General features: G+C 30.6%; 3 protein-coding genes across 5 annotated transcripts; all 3 read right to left on the bottom strand.

The window, feature by feature from the left end:
- Window positions 1–6,269: 6,269 nt before the first annotated feature.
- On the bottom strand, window positions 6,270–11,263 carry LOC113873288. The gene has a single exon (XM_027511341.1). The coding sequence runs from the start codon at window positions 11,198–11,200 to the stop codon at window positions 10,766–10,768; it is 435 nt and encodes a 144-aa protein (XP_027367142.1). The 5' UTR covers window positions 11,201–11,263; the 3' UTR covers window positions 6,270–10,765.
- A 4,535-nt stretch (window positions 11,264–15,798) lies between these two features.
- LOC113872354 lies at window positions 15,799–17,958 on the bottom strand. 2 transcript variants are annotated; one of them, XM_027509850.1, is made up of 4 exons: window positions 17,695–17,958; window positions 16,983–17,179; window positions 16,825–16,888; window positions 15,799–16,692 (listed from the first exon to the last, which is right to left on the bottom strand). In XM_027509850.1, the coding sequence occupies exons 2-4, from the start codon at window positions 17,132–17,134 to the stop codon at window positions 16,375–16,377; spliced, it is 534 nt and encodes a 177-aa protein (XP_027365651.1). In that variant the 5' UTR covers window positions 17,135–17,179; window positions 17,695–17,958; the 3' UTR covers window positions 15,799–16,374. The 2 variants fall into 2 exon arrangements, with proteins under 2 accessions (XP_027365651.1, XP_027365652.1); XM_027509851.1 differs by having other exon boundaries at window positions 15,849–16,692; window positions 17,681–17,925.
- A 4,828-nt stretch (window positions 17,959–22,786) lies between these two features.
- Window positions 22,787–25,648, bottom strand: LOC113873111 (pentatricopeptide repeat-containing protein At1g60770-like). 2 transcript variants are annotated; one of them, XM_027511093.1, is made up of 2 exons: window positions 24,868–25,580; window positions 22,787–24,598 (listed from the first exon to the last, which is right to left on the bottom strand). In XM_027511093.1, the coding sequence occupies exons 1-2, from the start codon at window positions 24,880–24,882 to the stop codon at window positions 23,354–23,356; spliced, it is 1,260 nt and encodes a 419-aa protein (XP_027366894.1). In that variant the 5' UTR covers window positions 24,883–25,580; the 3' UTR covers window positions 22,787–23,353. The 2 variants fall into 2 exon arrangements, with proteins under 2 accessions (XP_027366894.1, XP_027366893.1); XM_027511092.1 differs by having other exon boundaries at window positions 22,851–24,598; window positions 25,306–25,648.
- Between the last annotated feature and the right edge of the window lie 88 nt (window positions 25,649–25,736).

Below are 25,736 nucleotides of genomic sequence, written 5' to 3'. Positions count from 1 at the left end.
AGAGAGAAGCTGGACCGCGAATCGCGGCAGAGGGTTGTGTTTGTGTCTGAGGTTTGACGTGCTTAACAAGAAACTGCATTTTGCCGTCGCTATTCCATTCCATCTTAGGTATCAGTATCAATTACCTATGTTTGAGCAATCTTGTGAATCCAACGCCATTCCCTTTACTTTCCAATTGCATCTCTAACACCAACATAAAACTATAAATGTACTGATATACTTTTAAATATGTTTGATGTCTTATAAAAATAATATTAATTCAATCAGGGGATATAAAATGTTCATAAATTAAATTAAAATAAATTTATCAAAATTTATGTAATTTTTTAAAATAATAAATATTTCAGTATATTGCTTTAATTAAATATATATTATATTTAAAATATAAATATATATTGTTAAATGGTGTATTTATAAATACTTAATTTATTTAAAATTTGATAGCTACAATTATTAAATTATCATAATAATATTACATAATTTAATAGTAAAATTGGTATAATTTACTTTTTAAAGCAAAAAATTATTAAAATTATAGTTATACAAAGTTTAAAATTCAAGATTAATTATATATGTCATTTAATTATTCAACTCCAATAAAATTTAAAATAAATTATTTGAATAATACACAGTTAATATTTAACGATTATATTAAATCGTTAAAACTTAAAAGTTACATTTTATATACTATCATCAATAATATAATATTAATATAACTCCCCCGGGCATAATTAATTTATCGTCATACAAGCCTATAACTATTTACAGATAATTCATTTTTATGTCAGCAAATCAGAAAGTTGATATTAAAAATAATAAAACACACACAGACACTTAAGGTATGTTTAATTTCTATTTTAAAAAGAGTTTTTTATTTTTTTTAAATGTAGTATAAATTTATATTATATTTAAAAAAAAACAGAAAACTTTTTTTAAGAGAAATCAAACATACTCTTATATAAAAGTGCTTTTTATTTTTGTACAAATTAAATTATAACTGTTCATCGTTAATAAATTTGATTCTGAGCTTTCGAAAGCAAACGAGCTCTAAGTGTGTTTATTTTAGAATTTAACATTTTCTCAGTCAAATGGGAAAAGATTTTTTTGTTTTTCAGAAACGTTGCGCTGAGAATTCTAATTTTAAATTACTCTAAGAATTAAAAAAATAAAAGACCAAAGAGTAAAAAAGAGAACTGACGATAAAATTGCACATGAATGCCACCCAGTATTTTTTTTCTTCATTTTTTTAGTTAAATATTTTACTATTTATCCATAATACGTGATTTTGTTAAAATTGGTTCTGAAAATGTTTCTTACGAACTAGTCATCTAGCAGATGCGTTAGAAACATGCGAAGATAAGGAGGAAAGGAAAATTGGACGTCAATTGTTAATTTTCCAGCGGAGTAAATAATTCCTACAAGTATCTAGATATTCTCAATGTTTTATATTATTTATTTTCTAAAAAAATATGTTTTTAATTATTAATCATACAATTATTTTGATAAAACTGTTTTTGACAAAACACTTATTATTAAAATATTTTAAATATGATTATAATTTTGATTATAATTTTTAAGTAAATATTACTGATAAATAAATATTCTTTTAAGAAAATATTTTCTTAATTTTAAAATGCTAAATATTTCAAGATAAATAATAATAAAAGGACCTATAGAATAAGACAAAGGAATAGTATTTAAACATGAAATAATCATTCTTATTTTTTAATTCAGTTAACTGTTCGTTTCAATAATTAGCTAATATTGCAACTTAATAAATGGTTTTTATAAAAAAATAAAATAAAAATTAAAGTCGATGTTTAAATCTAGATTCGGAAAGGGATTGATTTCTGCATAAGATTTGGCAGAGGTGGAGAGTGGTGCATCACATAAGTGCACAGCTACGACATTTGATAATCAAAACATTCAAGGACAATTGTACACTGCCATGGGACCCACAAGTTATCCTCTGGCTTCTGTAATCAGATCCGTTTTACATGTTCATAGCTCTTTGTCGCACCAAAAGTAATTATTTTATACTCCATAAAAGGTGTAAAATAAGAAAAAAAATACTGAATGATAAAATAAAAAAATAAATTAAAAATTTATTTTCTTGCCAGCAATTTTTCACAACATTGGGATATTCATCATATCATTTCACCCATTGACGGAGGAGAACTATTTGTTTAAATTATTAAAAAATAATAAAAAATTTAAATAAATACAAAATATATTTTTTATTTTAAAATGTATAACGGTACTAGATGATTTTATCTGTCATTAACTGAAAAATAACATCGCAAATAATAAATATAAATTTTCTTCTTACGTCTCAGAAAGAGAAACCTCACTTGCCGAGTTCAATCCTTAAACTACATGTCTTACTTTTAACAATTTTTTTTTCTATTTCTTATCCCTTCAAAAACATTTAGATAAACACCATAATTATTTAACTGATTCCTCTAATTCAAAAGAAGTTTAATAAAACTTAAAAATTTAATTTATTAAGAAAATTATACCTTTTTACTTTTTATTTATTTTTTAATCTCTTAACTTTTAAATTTCAATTTGAACTTTGATTTTTTAAAAATATTTTAAATATACTTTTTTTTATTAAAGAGATTATTTTCATTAAAACTTTATTTTATTTTTACACATTATTGTTCCTTTTAATTTCTTAATTTTTCCTTTTCTCCTTCTTCCATCTCTTCTTGTTCCCTCGATACATGACCACATCATTAACATCAACAACAATAGCCCCTTCGTTCCCGATCACCGTCTCCCTTTCTCTCATCTTTTGTTACCATTGCGCTTACATTTCTCCAATGCCACAACTCCCTCCACTCTTTTCATGTCATCTCTTCCAAGCTCTCTTATTTCTCTCTCTCATCTATGTTGTCATCGATTTCACACTAGAATTAGTGAACTATTTTGATGACCAAGCCTCTCATTTGATGAAATTGTGGGGTACCCAATCTAGAACTTGAAGATAGGATCAAGCTCTCATGCATGGTTCGGGTGGCAATGTTGAGTGTATATTGTGACTTCACTCTTGGCAGGTTATGCACCATGCGCTGTATAATAGCACAAGCAGGACTTTATTCTTTCAACGCTACAGTTGAATTGACTTACATGGTGACTCACATAACATGCGAAAAGAATGACGAGAAGGACAAAGAAGAAGAAAAACATAAAGAAAGGTAAAGAAAAAATATGCGAAAGGGAAAAATGTTACAAGAAAAAAAATGATAATATGACAAAAATAAATATCACAAAATTAACAGCCTTAATAAAAACAATTTGTTGGAAACAGACTTAAAAATTACAAGACTAAATTAAAAAATTTGAAGCTATGAAATAAAAGTAAAAAAAAGGAATTACATATATAATTTTCCCACTTATTAATGTCAATTTTAAGTAATTAGTAAAACTATTTAATTAAAACACTATTGATTACATTCAAAATATATAAATATAATAAACATTTTTTTAAACTGTTGATTAGTTAAGATGAATCCAAAATACAAACTTAATCGTACACTGGACTAACGAGTGACGTGTTGCCAAATTATGGCTTGATTGAAATGAAAGAGAAGCGCAAGGTGAAGGAGAAATAGGATATGTCCCTTCCGATTGAGAATGTGATTAGGCTAAGCACAGCGTCTTGACTTTCAGTGTCTACAGTCTGCACAGCAACAACACTATTTGACTGACGCATCTCGACAAGACCCAACCTACCCTAGATCCCTTGTCCCCACTTCAATTTATGAATTACTTTCTTTTTCCTTTGGTTAATTAAACAGAAATGTCACGGTAAAAAGGTTATATAACCTTATAGTATGTTTCCACATAACATGTGTTCACTTATTAAAAAATTGCATACTTGTACCCCAAAATCAAAATGGATATCTTAGAAAGATCAAATAAAGAAGAGAAAGGGATATATGAAAACTGAACGCCCTGCAGCTTCAGGCAGACAGTAATGTAAAGTTTATGGCCTTTTTAGCTGCTTCTACTATGTTTGCCTTTTTCTCCTTGGACTTGTTCTTAATTTGCCTTTTTCTATTGCATGCCCACCTTTTTATGGAATGGGGGACTGTGATAAGAAACATTTGCTGTTGGTCTTGAAAAAGATATCTTTCAACTTTGATAAGAATAGATTTGATTCGAAGCTTCAGCATATCTTATTGATTAATATATAGTATTATATCTAATGGTAGACCAGACCAAAGTTTGTAATTACAAATGCATGCTATGAAATGTTGACAAAACTGTAAGAAACTTGTTGGAAGGGCACGATTTATTGCTGGCCGCATGGCTAAAAAATATACAAATAAAAGCTGGAAAGAAGAAAAAGGAGGGTTTTCTCTTGCCACTATTTAGAGAAATCTTACGACATTTTTTTCAGAGTCCCGCTTCATGTCCCACGCTAGAAAGCCTGTAATAGCCCGGCAGCTTTAAATTAAGTACAACTTATAAAGTTAGGCCCACCAGATAGAAATTCCAAGCATTCAGATTTTGACACTTTTTGGAGGAACATAAATTTTCGGCCATGTATCTTTTTTCTTTTTGGTATTCATGTGCAGTTTTTGAAAATTTTTATGTACATATATTATTTAGATAAATTTCACATTTTATTGGTTAATGAGTTAGTGATCAAATCGATCAGAAGTGAATACATTTTAAAAGTAACATATAAAATTATTAAAAACAAATTAGATAAAAGTTAAAACAAATATAAAATTACAGTATTATATATTATACGATAAAAATTCTACAATAAAAGATTAAAAAAAAGCACTTTTATTGGTGAATCTCTTACATTATATTAAGTAACCTATGTAAGATGACATCGGTCATCATTATTCTTTTTGGTTGAATGTTAAAATTGCAAAAAGAAAGATAAATAGAAGAAAATAAAATTAAAACAACAAATTTAAACTAATGTTGCGGCGGCATTGTGATGATTTTCCGCATTTTTAGGCTCGTTTCAAATCTTTTTTAGTTCGTATTCATTTTGAAATCATCGGCTAATTTTTTGAGTTAAATGAATAAGTTTATTCGGTTCGCCCATTTTTTTTTATCAGTTACTGCTTCACCCATATGGATAAACTCATTAAAGTAAACAACGGTAGCTATAATGTTGGCAATTAAAATAAATTGTATGATTGAAAAATATCGTTGTTGTTACGACAAAACTAATATTCAAAAAATAAATTTTTATTTTAAAAAATTAATATACTCAACTTTGTTAATAATCAATTATACATTTAAATAATTATAAAGAAATTTATTAAATTTTTTTAAACATAAAACTCTTATGATAAAGATTAAGTAATAAATTATTTTACAATTAAATTCTATATTTTATAGTATCTCTTATTTATAGAGTATGGAGGATGTTTTCTTTTCTTAATAACTAAGCAAACAATTTTAAATTAAATTTATTTATTTTTTTATAATGTTGAAGAGTTTAATTTAAATCTATCTTTTTTTTACGATGAAGAAGAGTCTAACTTAAATTTATCTTCTTTATAATAAAGAGTTTAATTTAAAACAACACATCAAAATTAACGAATCTAAGTAATAAAAGAAATCATATCACCTAAATTTTTTGCCATAGAATTATTAAAACATTTTCATTCAAATTCGTATTTAGACGTAAAACTTCCAACGATATGTAACTTCATCCTATAATAACCACCAAAATTTTCATAAGTTGTTCAAGTAAATAAAAAAAAATACACGAGAATAGTCCTCTTAACCTGACAATATGTATGTATACTACAGATCATAAAAGAACTGGCACATATCGCTAATATAAAAAATAAGAAAACAATATTAGCAAATAAATAAATGAATAAATAACCATATGCAATGCCACGTATAGTCCTGACAAACGCATTAAAGTCGCTTGGATCCAAGGACCTAAAAAGCATACAAGAATGGATCACAACATGACAACGAACTTTCTGCAGTGTTAAAACAATGTTCTGTTATCAAAGTTGCATATGATGCTTGGTAAATAAAGATTGCAGCTGAATGCAGTCTAGTTACCAAAACTGTGCAATTCCATTACAGTACTATATCCAAACCCTTCAATAATTAAACCTTCAACAGATAAAGCTATATAGGAACATCGTATTTTATCACCCTCAACATGCATACTTGTCAGCAAAACCAAAATTGCATCTTACTCCAAACATACTATAGAGGGAAAAAGGGGATAAACCTGATTATTCATTGTCCTGCTACACTAGTTATCAGGAACTCATTTATTATTGCATCCACTCTCAATCTGCAAATCAGCTTTATTTCAACACAACATACAAAAATCAATTCTGGTATTCCTATATATGTTAAAATTTATTGTATAGTTTTAGGCCAGATCTAAGGTTACCAAAACGGGTTGGTTCGGTTTAAATAAAATTACCAATAAAAACTTATAAGAAAAATAATAAAATAAATTTATTTCATAAATAAAATTAATTTATAAACTTGATTTTTTCTTAAAATAATTTCGTTTAACTTTTCTAAATGTTCAAGTAGATTAGTTGGCCTTAATTTTTTGGAAGAAGTTCAATTCATTTCTTTCTCTTTTTTCAGTTAAAAGCACTTACTGGGAGGTGGGAGGGGTGTTCCTTAATTTTTGTTCTGGGCATTGGCAAATAAATTAGGAGCTTGTTCATATATCAATAGGCCTTCACTTATTCAAATAAAAAATTTCTGTGCTCTCTTTTTTTACCGAGAATTGCGCTACGCTCTTAATCATCGATGTTTTTGGTCAATATCAATGTCGGTTCAGAGTGATAAAAGTTGTCAGATTTCGGGCCAACAAACCTACCCACCCACCCTAACTTTGGGCCAACCTAGGTTGGGTCTCAAAAATATTCAATTGATTTTTTTTTTATCTCAACCCACCCACTTTCACGGATCAAGTTATGAAATTGTGACAAGTTTTATCCCAATTTATTTTTCCAACCTGACAAAAAAAAAAGATAAGTTTTTCCAATGATGTCGTGCAAGAGAATTTCTTAAGTGTACACTGTTTACCAAAATCAATCCATGATATGATTGCGTGTGTTAAAATGTTTAATGAAGTAAGTGCGTAAATAATAATATGATAGACAGTAGCCACTTTACTTTAAAATGGTTAACTTGGACAGAAACTTGCCAAGCCCAATCAACATAATCATATACTACTAGAATCAGTGCTAGTCCCTCTCATCATAGCTTAGTAATAAGTTAAGAGTAACATGCTATGTAAGAGGCAGGTTCAAATCTTGTTATATGCAAAAAGCACACTCTTAACTCTCCCTCTCCCTCTCCCAATCCTAATCCCATCCCCTGGAGCAATAAATAAATCAAAATAAAATCAGTACTAAAATAATAAACTACCAGTCCCCAATACTAAAAATGGGTACTTGAAGCTAGGAAAAATCCAAATCAAAAGCAGTAAACAAAATAGTATACTTCTAAAATTAACTGAATACAATGAATTTATTTAGTTAAACCGCGCAAATCGAATTATAAACGGATTCTATTATGACTTGGTTTAACTAAAAATATATTCAAGATGGCCACTGAATTGATAGACAATAAGCATCAGTGTCTTGCATAGACCTCTAAACCACGCTGACAGAAAGGAAGATGACAAATAATACAATTGAGATTGAAATGAAGTTAATATTCGGAAAAAAAAAGGGCAGAAAAATTAGCCATACCGTAGATGAAGTTCACAGCCATCTTAATGGAGGAGATGAAACAGTCACGTATTTGGACACTTGGCATCCCCATGTGTGTATGGTATTCATTTTTATTTTATTTTTATAACCGCCAAATTAATTGCCCCAAGTTGTGAACCCAAATCAAAGAATATTGACATTAATGTAAGGCCACGTTTGTCTACAGTAGTGCAATATAAATGTTGATAAGAGATGCAATGAGCACTGAAAATTCAGCGATGCAAAAGGTGCATTGGTGATGATGTTATGTCCAACTAAGCATTTTCTTTTCTTCTTTAACTTGCATTGCGTTCACCGCTTCCTTTTTGTTCTCCAATTACACCATGTAGCTGGTTCGTGATGATATGAATCAAGTATGTCTAAGTAAATGCTGAGATGTAAATGCACTATGCTGTTTAATCCAAGCACACTCAATCTGCTATGCTATCAGCTAAGAGTAAGCTATCTGTTATTGTTAGTTAGGCAGTTATCTCATTCTGTTACCAAACCATATTGTATATTTTCTTTAGTAACATCAACCTCGCATTTTCATTAAAAACAAACAACAATCCTAAGAAATCTGTGTTGGCTAAAATCCTAGCATGATGACATAAGAATTCAGGTGGGTGAGTCATGATATGCTTGATCAAGTCCACTAATAACCTCACCTTTTTTCTCCACCTTGCCCTGTTACAATGGTGTGAGTCAATAGATCCAAATGAAATTGCTCAACTCTGCCGACAAATTATTGTGACCTGGAATTTAGCTTTTGTGTTAAGTGTTCACTTCACTTTTGACAGATACGGTATAAAGATATGGAGGCCAAAAAAAAAAAAGAAAACCCGTTAAATTGAAGGATGATCATTTATCTTGTTCTATCATTTTCCCTTGATGTGTTACAATAGAAGGGTGGTTGTTCCAATCATTGTCTCGTGGGTCGTGACTCATCCCATAATTGAGTTTCTATTAATACGAGGCTTCCGACCAATGAACCGGATCTGAGAATGAAGGGTGAACAAGAGAGAATGAATGCAGAATAAAACCAACAACAGCACTAGTCACATTCATATTCCCATCCAACATATGAGATAAGATAACGACACTCACCACATGGTACTAAGGGTAGTGCTTGATGATAAGGCTACAATTCCCTTTATGAAGTGCCCTCCGATACCAATTAATAGACCCAGAAACGTGTAAAGTCTGGGAATGTGAATTTGAGATGAGACCATTTGATCAAAAGCAGTATCCGATGAGCATCAGCTTACAAGGGCAATGGTCCATGAATTTTTATGCTTTGGAACTGAGGAGAATGCACGATATCAGATATGAAAAACAAGTCAAATAACTAACTTTTGCGCCTTCTATTGCTGTCAAAACAGTTGTGTCAAATTGTCAATAGATCAAAATAATGTATGGTAACGGGCAGAATATGAAATCAATTAGTAGATGATTGATATTCATCCCTAAACTAGCAAAAAAAGAGAGGCATGAAACATTCTTGAAAAACTTGTACAAAACACACTGAATTCCTGAACCCATTATCTAAATATCGAGTAACTTGAAATTTTAGGTTCTATATTCAGAGCTAAAACACGTTGATTTTGCTTCCTCTGTCACGTTTCCATTGACCACACGAAATAGTAAAAAGAATTTTGAGACTTTTCTTACCCTACCTTTGTCTCGTCTAAGCTGTATCATCAGATAAAGAAGCAGAAAAGCTTGCTTGGAATGCAAATTAGAGATACATATATACTATTCTCTTGCTCAACTAGTTTTAAAACTGCAGAATTACATTTTAACCGATTTTCCTTTTTTTAAAACGTGGAAGATGCGTCGCTTGGATGCACTATCTCAGCAATTGGTTGAGGGAGTACCACAATGCTTTCAATCGGATCATTTGACTAATCAACTGATGCCAGGTGCAGTGCATTATTTTCATTGCTTACAAGCCCACCTGGAAGCTTATTATCTCTTTTATTCTTTGGATCATCGTCAATTGTTTTCCTTTGTTTCTTTTGTTATACAACATGCTCCGTTCCTCTAACTTTTCTTGATGTGTATTTCATTCATTGGATTCTATTTAGCAAAAAAGTTGTGCCTGGGAAGCAAGAATCATGATCTTTTAGCATGCTATTTATGCTATTCGTGGATCAATGAATGGCAAATTTGAGACTCAAAATTGACTGGTCTTGCCATTGGCCAAAATTATTTGGAAACATCATTGAAAATAAAATTTCAAAATAAGTAAACCAGCAATTTGGATTATTTCAAACAATTTTGTCACTATTCTTCGTCAACCAAGATTAAAAAATAAAACCAGAAGAGTACACTTCAAGCATAGTGAGCTCAAGATAAGATTCTTTTAAGATAAGAATAACTTGCCCCAAAGCTGAGTTTTTCCCCTACACGTCGTCTAAATGAAGGATCATGTTGTCCGACTCCAGAAGCACTTCCTGGATTTGACAGGCCCTTGGATTCGTTTACTGCTAGTGCCAGATATTCTCAGTTACAGTATTTTACTATTCCAAGATCAAGCGTAGGATTTGGACGCATGTATACAGATGAATAAACAAAAAGCCTTTCCTGCTTTTCCAAATTGACCAGGGAATAGCACTTCTGTTGACCTTGGATGAACCAAGTACATAAGCAAACCACACACGATTTGTCCAACAGGATGATGTTCAATAATATTTTCCACTTTGAAGCAACACATGGCAATTAAATTTGGAAAAGATGGTAACATGAATCAGATCACCTGATTCAATACCAGATTTCGGTGGTGTTGTTTTTCATTTCCCATTGGCCAACATGTTTCTGATTTTTATGGAATTATTACCAACTTGTAACATTTGGCGTATAATATGTACAAATTACAAACTCAAATTACGATACCTACAGTAGATGATGGGTTAAATTAGCATTGGAAAACAAATAGTGAATTCAACATATATAATTGAAAAGACAAGTGAAATTCCATTGCTAGCTAAACAATATATAAGATATGGTGGTTAAAGAACTACTGCTACATGGTACTACCACTACCCCCAATTAAACCTCATTCTATCCAAAGGAATTGGAATTTGTTTGTTAAGATTCCAGATATCATCATCCCAGACAACATCACTGTACAAGGCACCGAAAGCTTCACCCAAGAAGTCCATGTCCCACCCTGGGAACCAAGTTGAACCCCATGACATTTGCTCATCCACCACACCTCCCAACCATGGCATATACTCCTCCCAATTCCACCCCATCACCACATTATCTCTTGCTCCATGATGCACCAACCCACCAACCATCATCATGTCTCTACTTTCCTTCCTTTCTTCCTCCACAACACTCTTCACCACCTTCTGCTCACCCTCTTTCTTTGCTTTCTTTTTCCCCATTACTGCTGCCACATCTTCAACAATTGGACGGTTCATGTTCATGGGATTAACCCCATTCACATTCACACCTCTCTGCCTCTTCATCTTGGTGAAGAAAATAGGGTCTTCTTCCCCTGTGAGCAATGAAAAAACAAAGTGAAAGTGAGGGTATTTATACAGAGGAAGAGGATTGCATAGGTGCCAGGAGGTTGCAGAGGTGTAGGAAGATATAGAGTGTGGACAATTTTGTAATCAAGTTGGGGTGTGATGATGTGATGTGAGAAGTCCTTAAGGATCTTTTGGGAGTTTTATGCATATTCATGTGGTTAACCGGCACCCCCTTTCTCTAATTTGGAACATAACGACAAAATATCTTACCTTTGAGACAACGCAGGGGTCAAGTACCAAAGATAACCAAGTCAAACTCCTCTTCATCTGGCCCATATTTTTTATATGTAGGCCTAATGCAATGAATTTTTCGGTGAAAATGAGGTGGCTGTTTGTTTTAAAAGTAACCAAAGGTTCTCACCTTTTTTTTACAGTTATATGAGTATTACCTAATGAATCGTATTAGAATCATGCATCCACATGACCCTCCCCGTAAAGCTTGTGGTTTGCTTGCAAGTTGTTGCAACTTGCTTCTTTCTTTCATTTCTTTTACCCTTTTAAAAATCCTACTTTGTTAAAACTCGCAAGAAATCAAAGGAGAACTGTGAATTCTTGTCTCGGGAAGGTAAATCTTAATTAGAACCAAAGTTTCGAGTTTCAAGAAATCATTTTGAATAATAACATTTCTTTGTTTCATTTTAGATGACACTCTTTTTTCTTTTTTTTTATCTTATTAATATATTATTTTTTACCCCGGTTAGAGTTACTGTGCTTTTTGGAGAGGGTAAAGTTAGCTTACCTGTACGGATGAAAATTGTGTCTACTTCTTTCATTTTTTCTTTGACATTTTAATAATTTTATTTCATTTGCTTTTATTATTTTTTATAAAATTAAATAATGATTAATATTTATTTGATTAAATTAATAAATAGATGGGATGTTAATTAATATATACAAAAGATATAATAAATAATAATTCACTAAAATTAAAAATTTTATGACATTTCATGATTTTAATACAAATTTATTATTAGATAAATTAAAATATTAATATTTTTTGAATCTTTGGTGGTGACATGTGTGTGATTAATGGAAGAGGCAAACAAGGGCATGCATGTTAGCCAAGCGGCAGTAGAAGTAAAAGTAGGTACTTAAATATTAGTAACATTGATTGATTTGAATTGAAGCGAGAGAGATGAACGGTGCATGTGTCAGATGAGTGCCTTGGACTTAGAATAACAATTAGCAATGCTTACTGATAGCATGCCTACTCCTGTCACTGCTATTAAACTGTTGCATGCATGCTCACTGTCGGCATAAAGGCCAAATGGTATTGTGGGACACTTTGATACCCTGTTGACAAGTATGTTATGTTATATAGCAGCTGGAAAGTGGAAACCTCTCTCCCAACTTTGCCTTTCTTTTTAATTAATGTTGAATATCCATCCTACAACTTGTTTCCCTCTTTCGGATAACTACCTATCCATTAAGTATATTTAAATTCTCCTCCTAGTGGGGTCAACCCATGCACAACATGAGATTTCCTTCAGCAGACTTCGAACCTTACATTATTCAACTTGAACCAAGGGATTGTCATCTCCTCATATTAATAAGGAAGTATGATTACCACTTATTTAAAATATAAAATAATTTTTAGTTTCGAATATAATAATCTTATATAAAATGTTATCATTATTAAGCCAATCAATGTAATGTTTAAAGCCTTGAGGAAATTAGAATAACTTGCATCATGAAGATGAAACAAGAAGTTGAAGTATTTAATATTTATGTTCTGAAATAATCCAAGTTATTTAATGAAATATGATAATATCTTTGAACAAGGAGCGCGACACTGATTGGCAATACCTTATTATACAGCTGGAAGCTTCAATCAAGTAGCTCTCCGTAGTCCATGGATTGTGGATATTGTTTGCTACACTGAATGCTTTGTCTTGAATCTTGCTGTGATGGTTTGTTCATTGAGAGCGATTGCGAATAACAAGTTCACATGATGTGTGCCTCCTCTGCTCTCCGACTCTCTTCTGCTTTGGTACTTAATGGAAGAAGCTACGTTCTTTCTTCCTCACTCTCAGGTATTCAACTTATAAAGCCATAAAAATAATAATAGGTGAACACATTTGTCAGGTGTTTCTTCTCGTAAACACACATCATTGGATGATTTTATTTTTAAAGAGTCAGACTTAAATATAATATGTTATAAGTGTTTTTACTGTTGTTCTCTTCTTCAATTTCGAGTTTTACTTTAAACACAATTTTCAATGTTTAATATTATTTTTTAATTATTGAAATAAAGCACTATTTTTATTTAAAAAAATACTCAAAATATTATAGTTAAATTTTATTTTTTTTATTATTGAGTGAAGAAACACAATTTTTAAAAATAAAAAGAAAATATTATAATTTAGAAAAATTTTCAGAGAGAGAAATTTGTTACTTTTCAAATTAATATTTTTTATATAAAAAATTAATCAGTAATGTTTTTAATTAACACATACTTTAAAAACTCTTATTTATGATTATTTAAATTAATAAGTACCTTACACTCTATCATTCCCCTTTTGGTATGTTAATTATGACAGTTAAATGGAGCAAGTCGACCGCTAATGATGATTTAGCAAGTAAAATTATTATACCATAGTGCCACCATCATACATATGAACCAGCATGAATATTTGAAAAAAAGAAAGTTATACAGGCACAAATGAGTGTAGAAGTTGGATGCAGAAACGTGTCTCTTTGAAATTAAACAGGATTAAGAAATCCATTGAAAATATGTCCCTCTAAAGTACTGTACTCTTACCCTATAGTTTCAAATTTGTCGTCATAATATGATGAAAAGTTTTATGCGCTGACAAACCACAGCACTCTACAGAAGCATCAGTTCAGGAATCACTAAGCGCAACAGACAAATCACCTGTCTTCATAATTCACGAAACTGACACAAAGGAAATGGTCTTAATGACTCCTTTTTTTTTGTCCAAATAAGGCATTATTGCATTATGGGCCGAAGTTAGGCCCAGGCTTGTTACAGGGAGATTTCTCCTGCTGGGAGTGAACTTTATAGTGATGGTTTAGGCAAATTAAAAAATAAAAAACCATTAGTGACGGTACCAAATATCAATACCAATATCGTCCCATAATTAGGAAAATTTGGGTTAAACAATTACATCTTATGTAAATTAGTGTAATTAAGATAAGCGTGTCTAAATTTAAATTTATCTGTTTCGCATGACAGCATGTTCTAACTTTTAAATGTACGGTTTTCTAAGGTAAAATTAAGTATTAGTTAAATTTAAAAAAAAGGTGTCGGCATGTTGAAAATTTTAACTTTTCTCGAACGAATACAGTTTAATTCAATATACAGATATTAAAAGGCATAAGAATAACTACACCGCGTTAACCCTTTATTATTTAATTAAAGTTGCGTTCCTAAATTATATTTTCCTCTCACAAGTAGAGATACATGCAGTGTGATTTTCCTGCTTATAAGGGAGACCTTTGCAGTCCAAAGTCAACCGGCATCTTCCAAAGATACCGGCGACTGGGAGCATAATTTGGACGATAGCTACGTCCATCGCTTAGGGTTAGAGAACTATTGCGTCCATCAAGAAAATTCGTTTCATTATATGAGAGAGAGAGAGATTCTTTAATACATACCGCAAAATAAAATAGCATATATCACCTTCTTTTTTCTTTGTGAAAAGCATATCTTAATTTTACAAAAAGAAAAGAAATATTGTGACAAATATTGTCCCTAAATTGATACAACATCACTACGGAATTAAATCACAACTAGCTACAAATGTAATGGTATGTGGATATGAGTATGACTTCACTCCACTTGACCTTTCATTTTTATTATCAAAGCCAAATTATTAATTATGAATTTAAAATTTGGGATTTGTTCTATAAAATAGTCAATAAGATAATTAAAATTTGTTAATATAATTATTAAAAGTGTAAGTTAATAAAATATATAATTAAATTTTGTTAATAAAATAGTCAAAACATAGATGGACCTATATAACTTTTTTTAAAAGTGTAAGTTAGTCTCAGATTTCTAAAGTTCTGTAAAAAAAAACATAAAAACATAATGGACAAATAAAAAATAAATATAGTTTAGGTTTAATTGCATTTTTTATCTTCTAATTTAAATTATGTATGACTTTGGTCCTCGAATCTCTTCTAACAACTTCAAAAATTTTACAAATTTAGTCCTTCATGGATACGCAGAATTATTATTTAGACAAATCTAATTATCATCTCTAGATAACATGCAATACGCAATATCGTTCTTGTTCTTGACCTAAAAAACGCAAACAAACCGTGAAGTTAATAACAAGGTCAACAGAACTGTGAAGTGTGAACCTCGCAAACACCCAAAAATAACCATTGCGTGGACAATAACATCACATCGAGCTAACATGTTAAAAAAAAGCGACCAACATGAAACCTTCAAAAGGCAGCAACAATTGATTGAAAATTATGTATATAGGACGCGCTGCCCATTCCCAATTCTTCCGTGACTCTTCAATTTTTATAAGGACTATTTAAACTTTCGCGTAAAACATAAGCAAAGCTCTCCGAGGAGAGGCAGGATAAGAAGAAACTAAACTAACATCATCGTCAACCGACAAGCAAGAAACATAAATTTTCTTTTTACGCAGTAAACTTACAAACTTGCTCGTGCTGTTCACATTACAAAAGACCCATCAACTGAGAATTCTCAAACAAAAGCATTCTTTGTACAGATTTTCCTTCTTAAGCCGCTAGTTACAATTCAAAGACCCGTAAAAGAAATCAAAATGAAATATCCCATCCTCTAAAGGCTTATACTTACAGAAAAGAGGACGGTATTAAACACTAGACAGGGACAGGGCCAGATCTAACACCCAAATTAACCCTCTATCATTATTGTGGACTAGAGTAGACGATACTCCCTACGCAAGACACTATTGACATTTACATACACTGCGGATTAACTGAACATATTTACAAACAGACACGTGATAAAATTTTATCATTTCCTCTAAACTCGGGCATCCAAAATTACTCTTTCCCGTTGGTATGAAGACTCTTCTTCTGTGATTATGTTTATGTTGAACTTAATCCTAACATCAAAGACGCGTGTGTGTGTGTGTTTGAGGGCTCTAAGCCAGAGCAGGGATGCTGCAATTTCGGCTGTCCCTGTCAAGGCAATCGAACCCCTCAATTCTCACAGCCGGATTGTTACCAAAATTGGCTCGAACGCAACCTCCCTTCCGCGCAGAGGAAGAGGGAGATGGCGGCAAGCCGGCCGGGGCTGGAACCACCACCCAGGACGAAGGCGAGAGTGGGGAGAAGTTCTCATCCCCGAATCGAGCATCCTGAATCAATGGGTTAGCTACTCTGCTCGGCGGTGACCCGCAGAAAAATGGGGGCGACGAGGCTATCATTGGGCACGATTGCTCCATGTCACAATCACCCTCCTGTAAACCCATCCACACACACAAACAATTCCATCTAAGCACAGGTTTCAACACTAAACAACAAATCAACCTAAATCGCAAGATCCATAATAAAACACAAAACTTAAGTAAATGAAGGAAAACAAAAAATACCTTGGTGAGAATAGTCTCCAAAGGATTAGAGCCAGATGAGTTTGAATCACATGGATCCTGGCAACTGCAAAAAAGAAAAAAAAAATCCAAAGTTCAATAATATAATAATATTAATCGAAGAAGAAAAAGAAAAAGAAAAAAAAGGACAGCAATTATACCTGAGATGCCATCGAAAGGTTCTAGCAGAGTGTTCGTTGACGGCGAGGTTGAAGAGGCCGAGACGGCGGGGCTTGGGGCAAATCACGGAGTCCCTGCCGCTAATCTCTTCGTGTGATGGGACGACGACGTTTTGGATGGCGAATTGCTTCATCTTCTCCTTTGGATTTCTTATCTATATTTAATTAACAACTAAAACCTGTTCACCGCATACATGTCACAAAAACCAAAAATTAGAGCGAGGTCATCTATATTCAACAATAAATGAAATTCAAAACCGAAGAGAATAAAACAAGCCAGCGTTTCGAAACTATATTTTGAGAGATCGGAAACGTGCATGAATATTTGGACAGCTCAAGGCTAGGATATGGTCAAACTCAAACCTAATGACAAAAATTAATTATAATTATGCCTAGAGTTTCACAACCTCAGCTCCTATGATAGCTATTAACCTCGCCTACAGATCTAACAAATATCATAGAATTTAAAATAAAAAAAATGTTGTTTAAATTAAAAATCATTATATCAACTGAGACAACAACAAAATGAGTATTCCGTGAGGTAGATCTGAAAAAGGAAAGTGTTGATTTATTAATTATACTGTTTTTAAAATTATAGTTGAATATGCGAAAAAAAACGTATAAGAAATTGAAAAAGGAAACGGTTGCGAGCAAAGATCTTGAAAAGAGGAATTAGTAGCAGTAATAATAGTACCTGTGAGGTGAGGTAGGGTTTGATTCACTGTACAGAGCCTGGGAACGAAAAGAATGGAATTGAAAGAAGAAGAAGGTAAAGGTGAATAAGAGAGAAACCCAAGAGTAAAGGGTAGAGGATACAGAAGATTGAACTTGGGGCTGCAACCACACTTGCTTTATATTTATCTTATTATTATATTTTTAATTTATTTATTGGGAAGATTTTTTTAATATTGTATGGTTAATTCATGCGGGCGGTGCCTCCCGCGATATATCACATCGATTTTCGCACCCTCAAACGAATTCTCTCTCTTTCTCCTACAGTAAACAACTAACATATACTATGATCAGATGAATTGTTTAATAAATAAAATATTTGGTTTTAATGTGGAAAAAAATCTTAAATATCAAGGGATCCGTTTGGGAATGAGAATGAGTCTTCTATGGTGGAGCGTACCTCCACAAGGACCGCAATTCACAACGGTTAACCTCCTCCCTACACGTGGCACCTTCTTGGAGTTTTGGGTTGGAAGGTCGGCGAACTCCCAACTCTTAAGAGGGCCGGCCCTACGATTCTTCAATCAAATCCCATGTAATTCATATTCTTTTAAAAAATAGTATTAACTTCACTTAAATACCAAGTCTTTTTTTAATTTCTCTATAATTCAAAATGAGTTTATTTCAAGATTTTAATTCACTTTAATAGTGCTCTTTTGTCGTTGGGTAGTTTGCATTGTGATTTCAATTGTAGATCTTTGTGCGGGAATGTATGGGTAAGAAGTTGTACATTTTTCAGGAATTTAATTAAAAAAGTATTGAGAAAATAATAGAGGTTTTTATATTTTTCACTGAATAAAAAATTTATTTGCTCATGGTTAAATACAGTGTTTTGAAAAAAATTAAAAAAATATTTGCATAATTCATATTCAAATAATATAAAACATGTATGATGAAATATTTATGAATATAAATATTTTGAGAGATATAATTATTTTTTGTTTATAAAAATAAGTATACTTGAGACTCAACTTAAATTTTAAAGGACCAGATTATATATATATGACAAATATTATCTTTAAAATGCAATTTTTTTTCATAGATGACATCACGTGAAAAGTGACTAAGGTAAAAAATATATATATGTTCAATAAGGTGATTTAAATATATACATGCAGGAAAAATGTTAATTGTATGATTTTTTAACTCTACGAAAAGGAGGTGGAGGGAAACTAAACAAAATAATAAATAAAGTTTCATAATATTTATTGATCCACATATTTAACCTTATCAATCATACAAGATTTTATTGATATTGTATTTAATATATTGATCTTAACATTTTGATATATATATAAATGTATTTTATTATTAGTCTTAGCATGTTTAAATAATAAAAATTTTAAATCAAAAATAAAATATTTGTTCAAATTTAATTTATGATATAATAATATTTTTTCAATTGCTTAATATTGATTTTAATAAAATTGTATAAAATAAACTCGACAGATGATATTCATATATCTTAGAAATTACTAATATTTCATTCCAAAATACGTTATATATTATTATTAAAAAATTTACATGAAGTGTAATTTTTATTGATCAACTATCAATAAAATTTAAAATAAAATTAAGATTAAATGACACCTTCAATTTTTTTATTATTTAATTGTTAATTACAGTAATATTACTATAAAGATCATGTACATAATTTTAAACAATTTAAATTTTTATTTGTCAATCATCTTCTTACTTATATTTTATATTTTTTCTTACTTTTTCATCACTTTTATTTTTCCTTCTCCTTCCTCCGTCATTCTTTTCTTTTTGTCCTTTTCTTCTTTTTCGTCTTTTCTTTCTCTTCATTTCACCTAATGTGTGAAATTCATAAATAAAAAGGAAAAAAAAAGAATATAGTGACAACATTGCTGAAAAAAAAAAGAATATAATATTAATAAAGTTTAAGTGAGATATTAAGTTAGATCATGTTTTCAAATCCATGTCATATTGACGACCAAAGTGAGAGGTAAGAATTGATGAAAAAAAATTATAATAACAACTAAAGAGTAAGAGAAAAAGACAATGACATAAATATGAAGAAAGAATAATGATTTACGAAAAAGAAGAAAATAGATAAAAAAAAATAAAAATTTGAGGGTAAAAAAGTAAAAAGAGGTTGGAGAGAAGACATAAAGAAAATGAATAATATACATAACAATAAATAAATAAACAAATTTTTAATAAAATTATTATTTTTACAAAAAAACAACCTATTTGAAATGTATAAAAAAGTTAGACCAACTTGTTAAAAAATTTTAAAAGTTAAATATGAAAACCAAATTTCTTGCTTCTTAATTTGTTTAAAAAATATATAAAAAATAAAATAATAAATTTGCTTTATAGAAAAATGGATTTTTTTAAAAAGAAAAATAATTTTGCTTCTCGAAAACAGAAGTCTTCATTACACATACTTGTACCTAATATCAAAAACCAGTTTTAAGTATGAAAAATGATAAATAATAGACTTTTGAAGTTTTGCAAAAACCTTAAATGTAGTTGATATAAAAGCACAGCAAGTAAGAGATCTAGTGGAGGGAGAACTTTTCGGAGGGAAAGTAAGAAATTTAAAGAGCAACAACAATTTTTTTTTTAAAAAGAAGAATTTTAGAGAGATATGAAAAAAAAGGTAAATATTTTAAAACAAAAGACAAAACGAAGGTAGTTAAAAAGAGAATAATTTATTTTAAAGGATGAAGCAAAAAATACTTTAAAAAACAAGAGTAAAAAAAAAAAAAGAGCTTCTAATATACGAAGATTGATCATCTTACTGTCATCTTGACTTCCTGTGTTGAAGGTGTCCTTCAGGTATGATAAATCTTCGCTTCTTGTATCCTTAATTGACAGATAATTATATCTAGTTTATTTAACAATGCTTCCACCAATATCATACAACCTACTTAATATCATGTAAAAAACCTAAATATGATATGTAATAACATAGGAAACGATGAATGGTAAGGTCATAATTTATTTTCAACCTGATTTGACTATTGTAACGTGATGATATAACCTTTTCTTCTTATTTCTAATACTTTCAATACCATTTTTCTGTAGCAAAGTGTGTATATTACGATAATAACATTATATACTCACTTTTACCAACTTTTTATTTAATGCACTTTTGTCAAAAATTTTATTATTGCACTAGGTCTTTTCTCTACAACTGGTCAACGATTTATTGTTGATCTATTAACTCTTTATATACACATATATATATATATATGTAAACTTTATTAAAATTAAAATTCATATTTTAATTATAAAAATATAAAAAATAAGTAGAACGTTAGTTATATGTTATTATTATTTTGTTTTGTTAAATATTTTTTTTAAATAAAAATATTTTTGTATAAAAAAAAATTCATAATAAAACATTTATTTTTACTTTTTCTACCATTATTTTTATATTTTTATTTGTTAATCGTATATAATTTATTCAATTATTTGTTTTAATTTTATATAAAAAATAATAAGAAAGAAACAAGACAATTTATTATTATCTCTATTATAATATATATGTATCATCTTTAACATTATGTATTGTGAATCATTGATACTTATGTGTACTAACATTATCTTAAGTTTTATATATTATTAATTTATATAAAAATTAAATCCAACTTATTAAATTAATCAATTTTATGATTATTTTTATTTAATTAAAATATATCACCTAATTAAAAATATACATTTTATTATAAAAAATAATAATTCATTTATTTTATTTAGTTAAAATAGATCCATCTCTAACTAATGCAGCGATTTATATTGTTATTGTATAATGTCTCTATCTTTATATACTTTAAATTGTTAAAATTTTTGTGTATTAATATTACCTTAGGTCCTACGCAATATAAATATATCAAATAGAGTGATCTTTTTATTAAGTAACTATTTTCTTTAATCAATTTAAATATATTTATTTCTTTCATTAAATAAAATTAATTTCATATATATATTTTTTTAAGTCACATTTCTAGCTTTAATAACTAATAATTAATTACATAATTTTATTTCTTTATTTTTATTACACAACATCGATGTATAATTTACATTACATTTGGTGGTCTAATAAATTATAAGAAATTTATGTATAACTTACATTATCTTAAATTTTCTTTCACTAGTAATCATAATTAGAATTCAAATATTTTGTTTACGAATAAAATGTTTTTAATGATTTGTAATATATTTGTTTAATTTTCTTTCACCTTCTGTATTATTTTTCGTAGGACACATGTATAATCACATTATCTTGTATCCTAAACATTATAATTTTATGAAAATAACTTTAATTTCAAAATAAATTGTCTTTTACTAAACTCAATTTTAGTCAACTAAACTTCGTAATCTTTTTAGATAGAACTACGTGACTTTGAGTTTCTTATTACACCTGTGGGATACATAAAAGCAGAAACTGAACCCGTCAAGTCAAAATAATTTTAAAAAATATTTTCTTAGATACCGAATTAATATTTCAATAAATAATTTTTCTTCTTCTAAAATAAAAATAATTAATGTTTAAGGATTAAATAAATATTTTTTCAAAATTAAAATGAATTTACACAATTAATTTAAGGTAACCGTTATATGATGCTAATACTTTCTTACATGTAAATAACTCTAGCACTCATTTTTTGTTTCAAAGATCATATTATTTTAAAAAAAAAAATTTCAAGTTTTTTTAAAATAAACTTGGATAATAACTCATCTAATTTTAAAAAAAAATATTTTTATTCTTAAAAAATATTTTTCTTAAACATGTTTTTACCATACCATTGCAACTGCCTGGTTACGACATTAAAGAATCAAATATTATATGAATTTAAGTTATAACTTATTAAAGGCTTAAATAAAGTATGACTCCCCAAATGTTTATAATTTTCTAATTTGATTCTTCATTTTAATTTTTTTTTAAACAAGTTTCCTGAAAATCATTTTTTTCCATACCATCCATATGTTAGTAATTGGTTACTTTTTTTATAGGATATGTTAATGTGACTTCTAAATTAACTCATAATGACATAAAGTTGAAGTGGATTACATATATACTTAAATTTTCTTCATATTTCCAAATCTCAAATTCAGAAGTTTGTACTTCATAATGTTATTTAAAAATAGTAAAGATGTGATTTATTAATGATACATATTCATGTTATGTCTTGGTTGAATTATAAGTGCCAAATTACATATTCATGATAAAACACTCTCGTATTTCGAGTATTGCTTTACCTTGGTCTCTTTCATCCCTTTCCTTTAATTTTACCCAAAGATAACAAATATATCTTCAACAATCAAACTAATGTTTTCAGAAGTAGAACATATTAACCAACCTTTCACTGACTGAAATGTTTTATGCTTAGATGTTAGATCCCATTTGTGTTGCACATTTCTTTATAGCACACAGGATTCACTGTGAAATATGAATGCACCTTCGCAGCTCCTGTATTTCATTATTCAATAATCAAATAAGATTCCTTCAATGCCAATACAGCATGCGCCACTTCTTGATGTTTAAATTGACATGCCAAATTTTCTCACCAAAGCATAATGTGTAAGAAAGCCACGGCATCTCAATTTACAACAACTAAAACTTGGAAGAACAAAAGTATTGTGAGTTACTCCACAGAAATTGCCTCAAGCAACTTCTGGGTGTCTTCACTCACGTCTACATTCTCCATCTTCAATCGCCGTTGCATTGCTGAACTGGTCCTGCCAGCAGCTGCATAAGTTCTGATCAAGGATTCAAACACCTTTGCCCCTAGAGAATCCACAGATTTCTTCAAGATCTCTAGAAATTCTTCTGCACCATTGACATCCTTCTCTTGCTCAAAATTCCTCATCATGTTATCAATGAGTGCAGATGATGGAACCCATTTCTCACCATCCCCTCTACCGATTGATATTGCTTTGCCTAAACAATCCACTGCCAACTTCAAGTCTCCTTTTTGCAAATGGTAATCCAAGAAGATTTCCCATGTTTTTGCATTAGGCTTGGCCCCACTCCTCCGAGCACGCTCCTTGAGATCTTCAGCTTTCTGAAGCATATCTAATTTAGCATATGCCCTTATCAGAACATTTGCAATTCGAATATCATAAGTGGGGGAGCCAGATTCCCACTCCCGGAAACATTTTTCTGCTCCTGGGAGATCTTTCAATTTAACCAATACTTGAATCATATTCAGATAGCTTATATTTGCAGTTTTAGGAAATGCCAGCCTAAGAGAACGCCAGACCCTATAAACCTCATATAAGTTACCTGTTCGCCCGTACAACGTAATAAGAAACTGATAAGCAGAAAGATCTTTGAAAGCATTTCTCTTCTCTAATTCCTTAAGAGCAACTTCCGCCTTATCAACCAAACCAGCATCAACAAAAATAGATGCTAAGTTACTAAATGGTGTCCAATTTCCAGTGACTCGACCATCCCTCTTCATCTCATCATGAACCCTTTCAACACCAGAAATATCATTAACAGCGGCAAGACCTCTCATCCAGACATTATAAGTGTAAGCATCCAGCATGATATTGCCAGCCTTCATTTCTTGTATGATGGATGGAATCTTTTCTGGCTGCCCTGCTTTTGTATACAGAGTCATAAGACTGTTGTAAGGGATGGAACTTAAAGGAAGGCTAAGCTCCTTCATCTTTTCCATAAGACCTTCCGCCTTTTCAGTCATCAATTCCTTGCAGTAACAGTTTAAAAGGGCACCATAACATAGATGATTCTTAGCAGATTCGGGAAGATCAACAAAATGATTTTCAGCAGCAGCAATACCTCGAGTTTTTGCGAGCAGATCAAGATGTATAGCGTGATCACTGACAGTCTTGTTCATGTTCCTCTTAGCCATGGTTTCTGATAGCTGTAACACAAGAAAATGATAATTTATTTTCCATCAATAAACATTAAGGAAAAACTATAAACTGCTAAATATGAAATCTACATTTAGAACATGCACAGTTTTGTTCCAGACTTACACGGATAATCAGAAACAGCACATTATAGAATGTAAACCACACAAGACAAAACTATTCATTACTCAAATTTGAAAGAATAGAAACAACAATTTCTTTTATTTTAATTAAAAAAAATTGACACTCTCGTTTTCTTTAAAAGTAATGAAAAGTTTACCAGTCTTCTGTGCATCTATATTGTGTGTTTATGCTTGAATATGTTGCCAGCAATTACCGCCATTAGTTCACTACCATCCCTTCGAATGCCTTTGGTACAGCCACGATCATAAGCCACAACAACAACAGCCTTAATTCAAAATTTTCCAAAAACACCAATATAATTATTGCACTCTCCCCTTTACCAAACCTCACTTCAAAGATGCATCAATTAATTAGAAAATCGAAACTACAACATGGAAATTTAATAATAATAACAATTTCTACTAAATACCAGATCCAAAGTCATACATATAAAAAAAAGTTAACTACGGAAAAGAAATAAAAGTTAAAACCAGTAGGATCATTGACTTGCTCTGTTTCTAAACATTAAAAGCTCAGCGTAACGTAGAAATGGTTTGAACCTAAAAATGCAACCATGCATATGAATGAGCGTGACCTTGAGTGCGGGTTTATAGAGCTTGCGTTGGCGAAGCTTCTTGAGCGTATCACCAACCTCCCATTTGTAAACGCGCTTTCCGCTCTTGATAAAGCTGTTGAGATTCTGACAAACGCTGAGTTGGGAACTGCCATCTTTGAAGAGCTTTTGGTACAGCGCTTCGTCCAAGTACTTCTTGGACCGCTTCACCACGCTCTTGCTGCGCCCGTATCGTTGCATCAACGACATTTCCGAGATTGACGATGTTCACTGCTTCTTCACGCTCCCCGCGGGTTGGAAATTCACGGTTGTAGGAACCAAACCCAAAACCCTAATTGCTCCAAACGAGAACAAGATCCAATATGCATTTTCTTAAGGGCTTCCTGGAATCCTAAGCTTTATTAGCATTGGGCTTCCTGGCCTGATTTGGAACCTCATTTTTTAACTTTCTA

Source organism: Abrus precatorius, unplaced genomic scaffold (assembly GCF_003935025.1).
Source record: "Abrus precatorius isolate BTA unplaced genomic scaffold, Abrus_2018 Scaffold7, whole genome shotgun sequence".
Taxonomy (NCBI): Eukaryota; Viridiplantae; Streptophyta; class Magnoliopsida; order Fabales; family Fabaceae; genus Abrus; species Abrus precatorius.
Note: the sequence above shows the minus strand (reverse complement) of the source record. Positions and strands in the feature narration are given on the sequence as shown.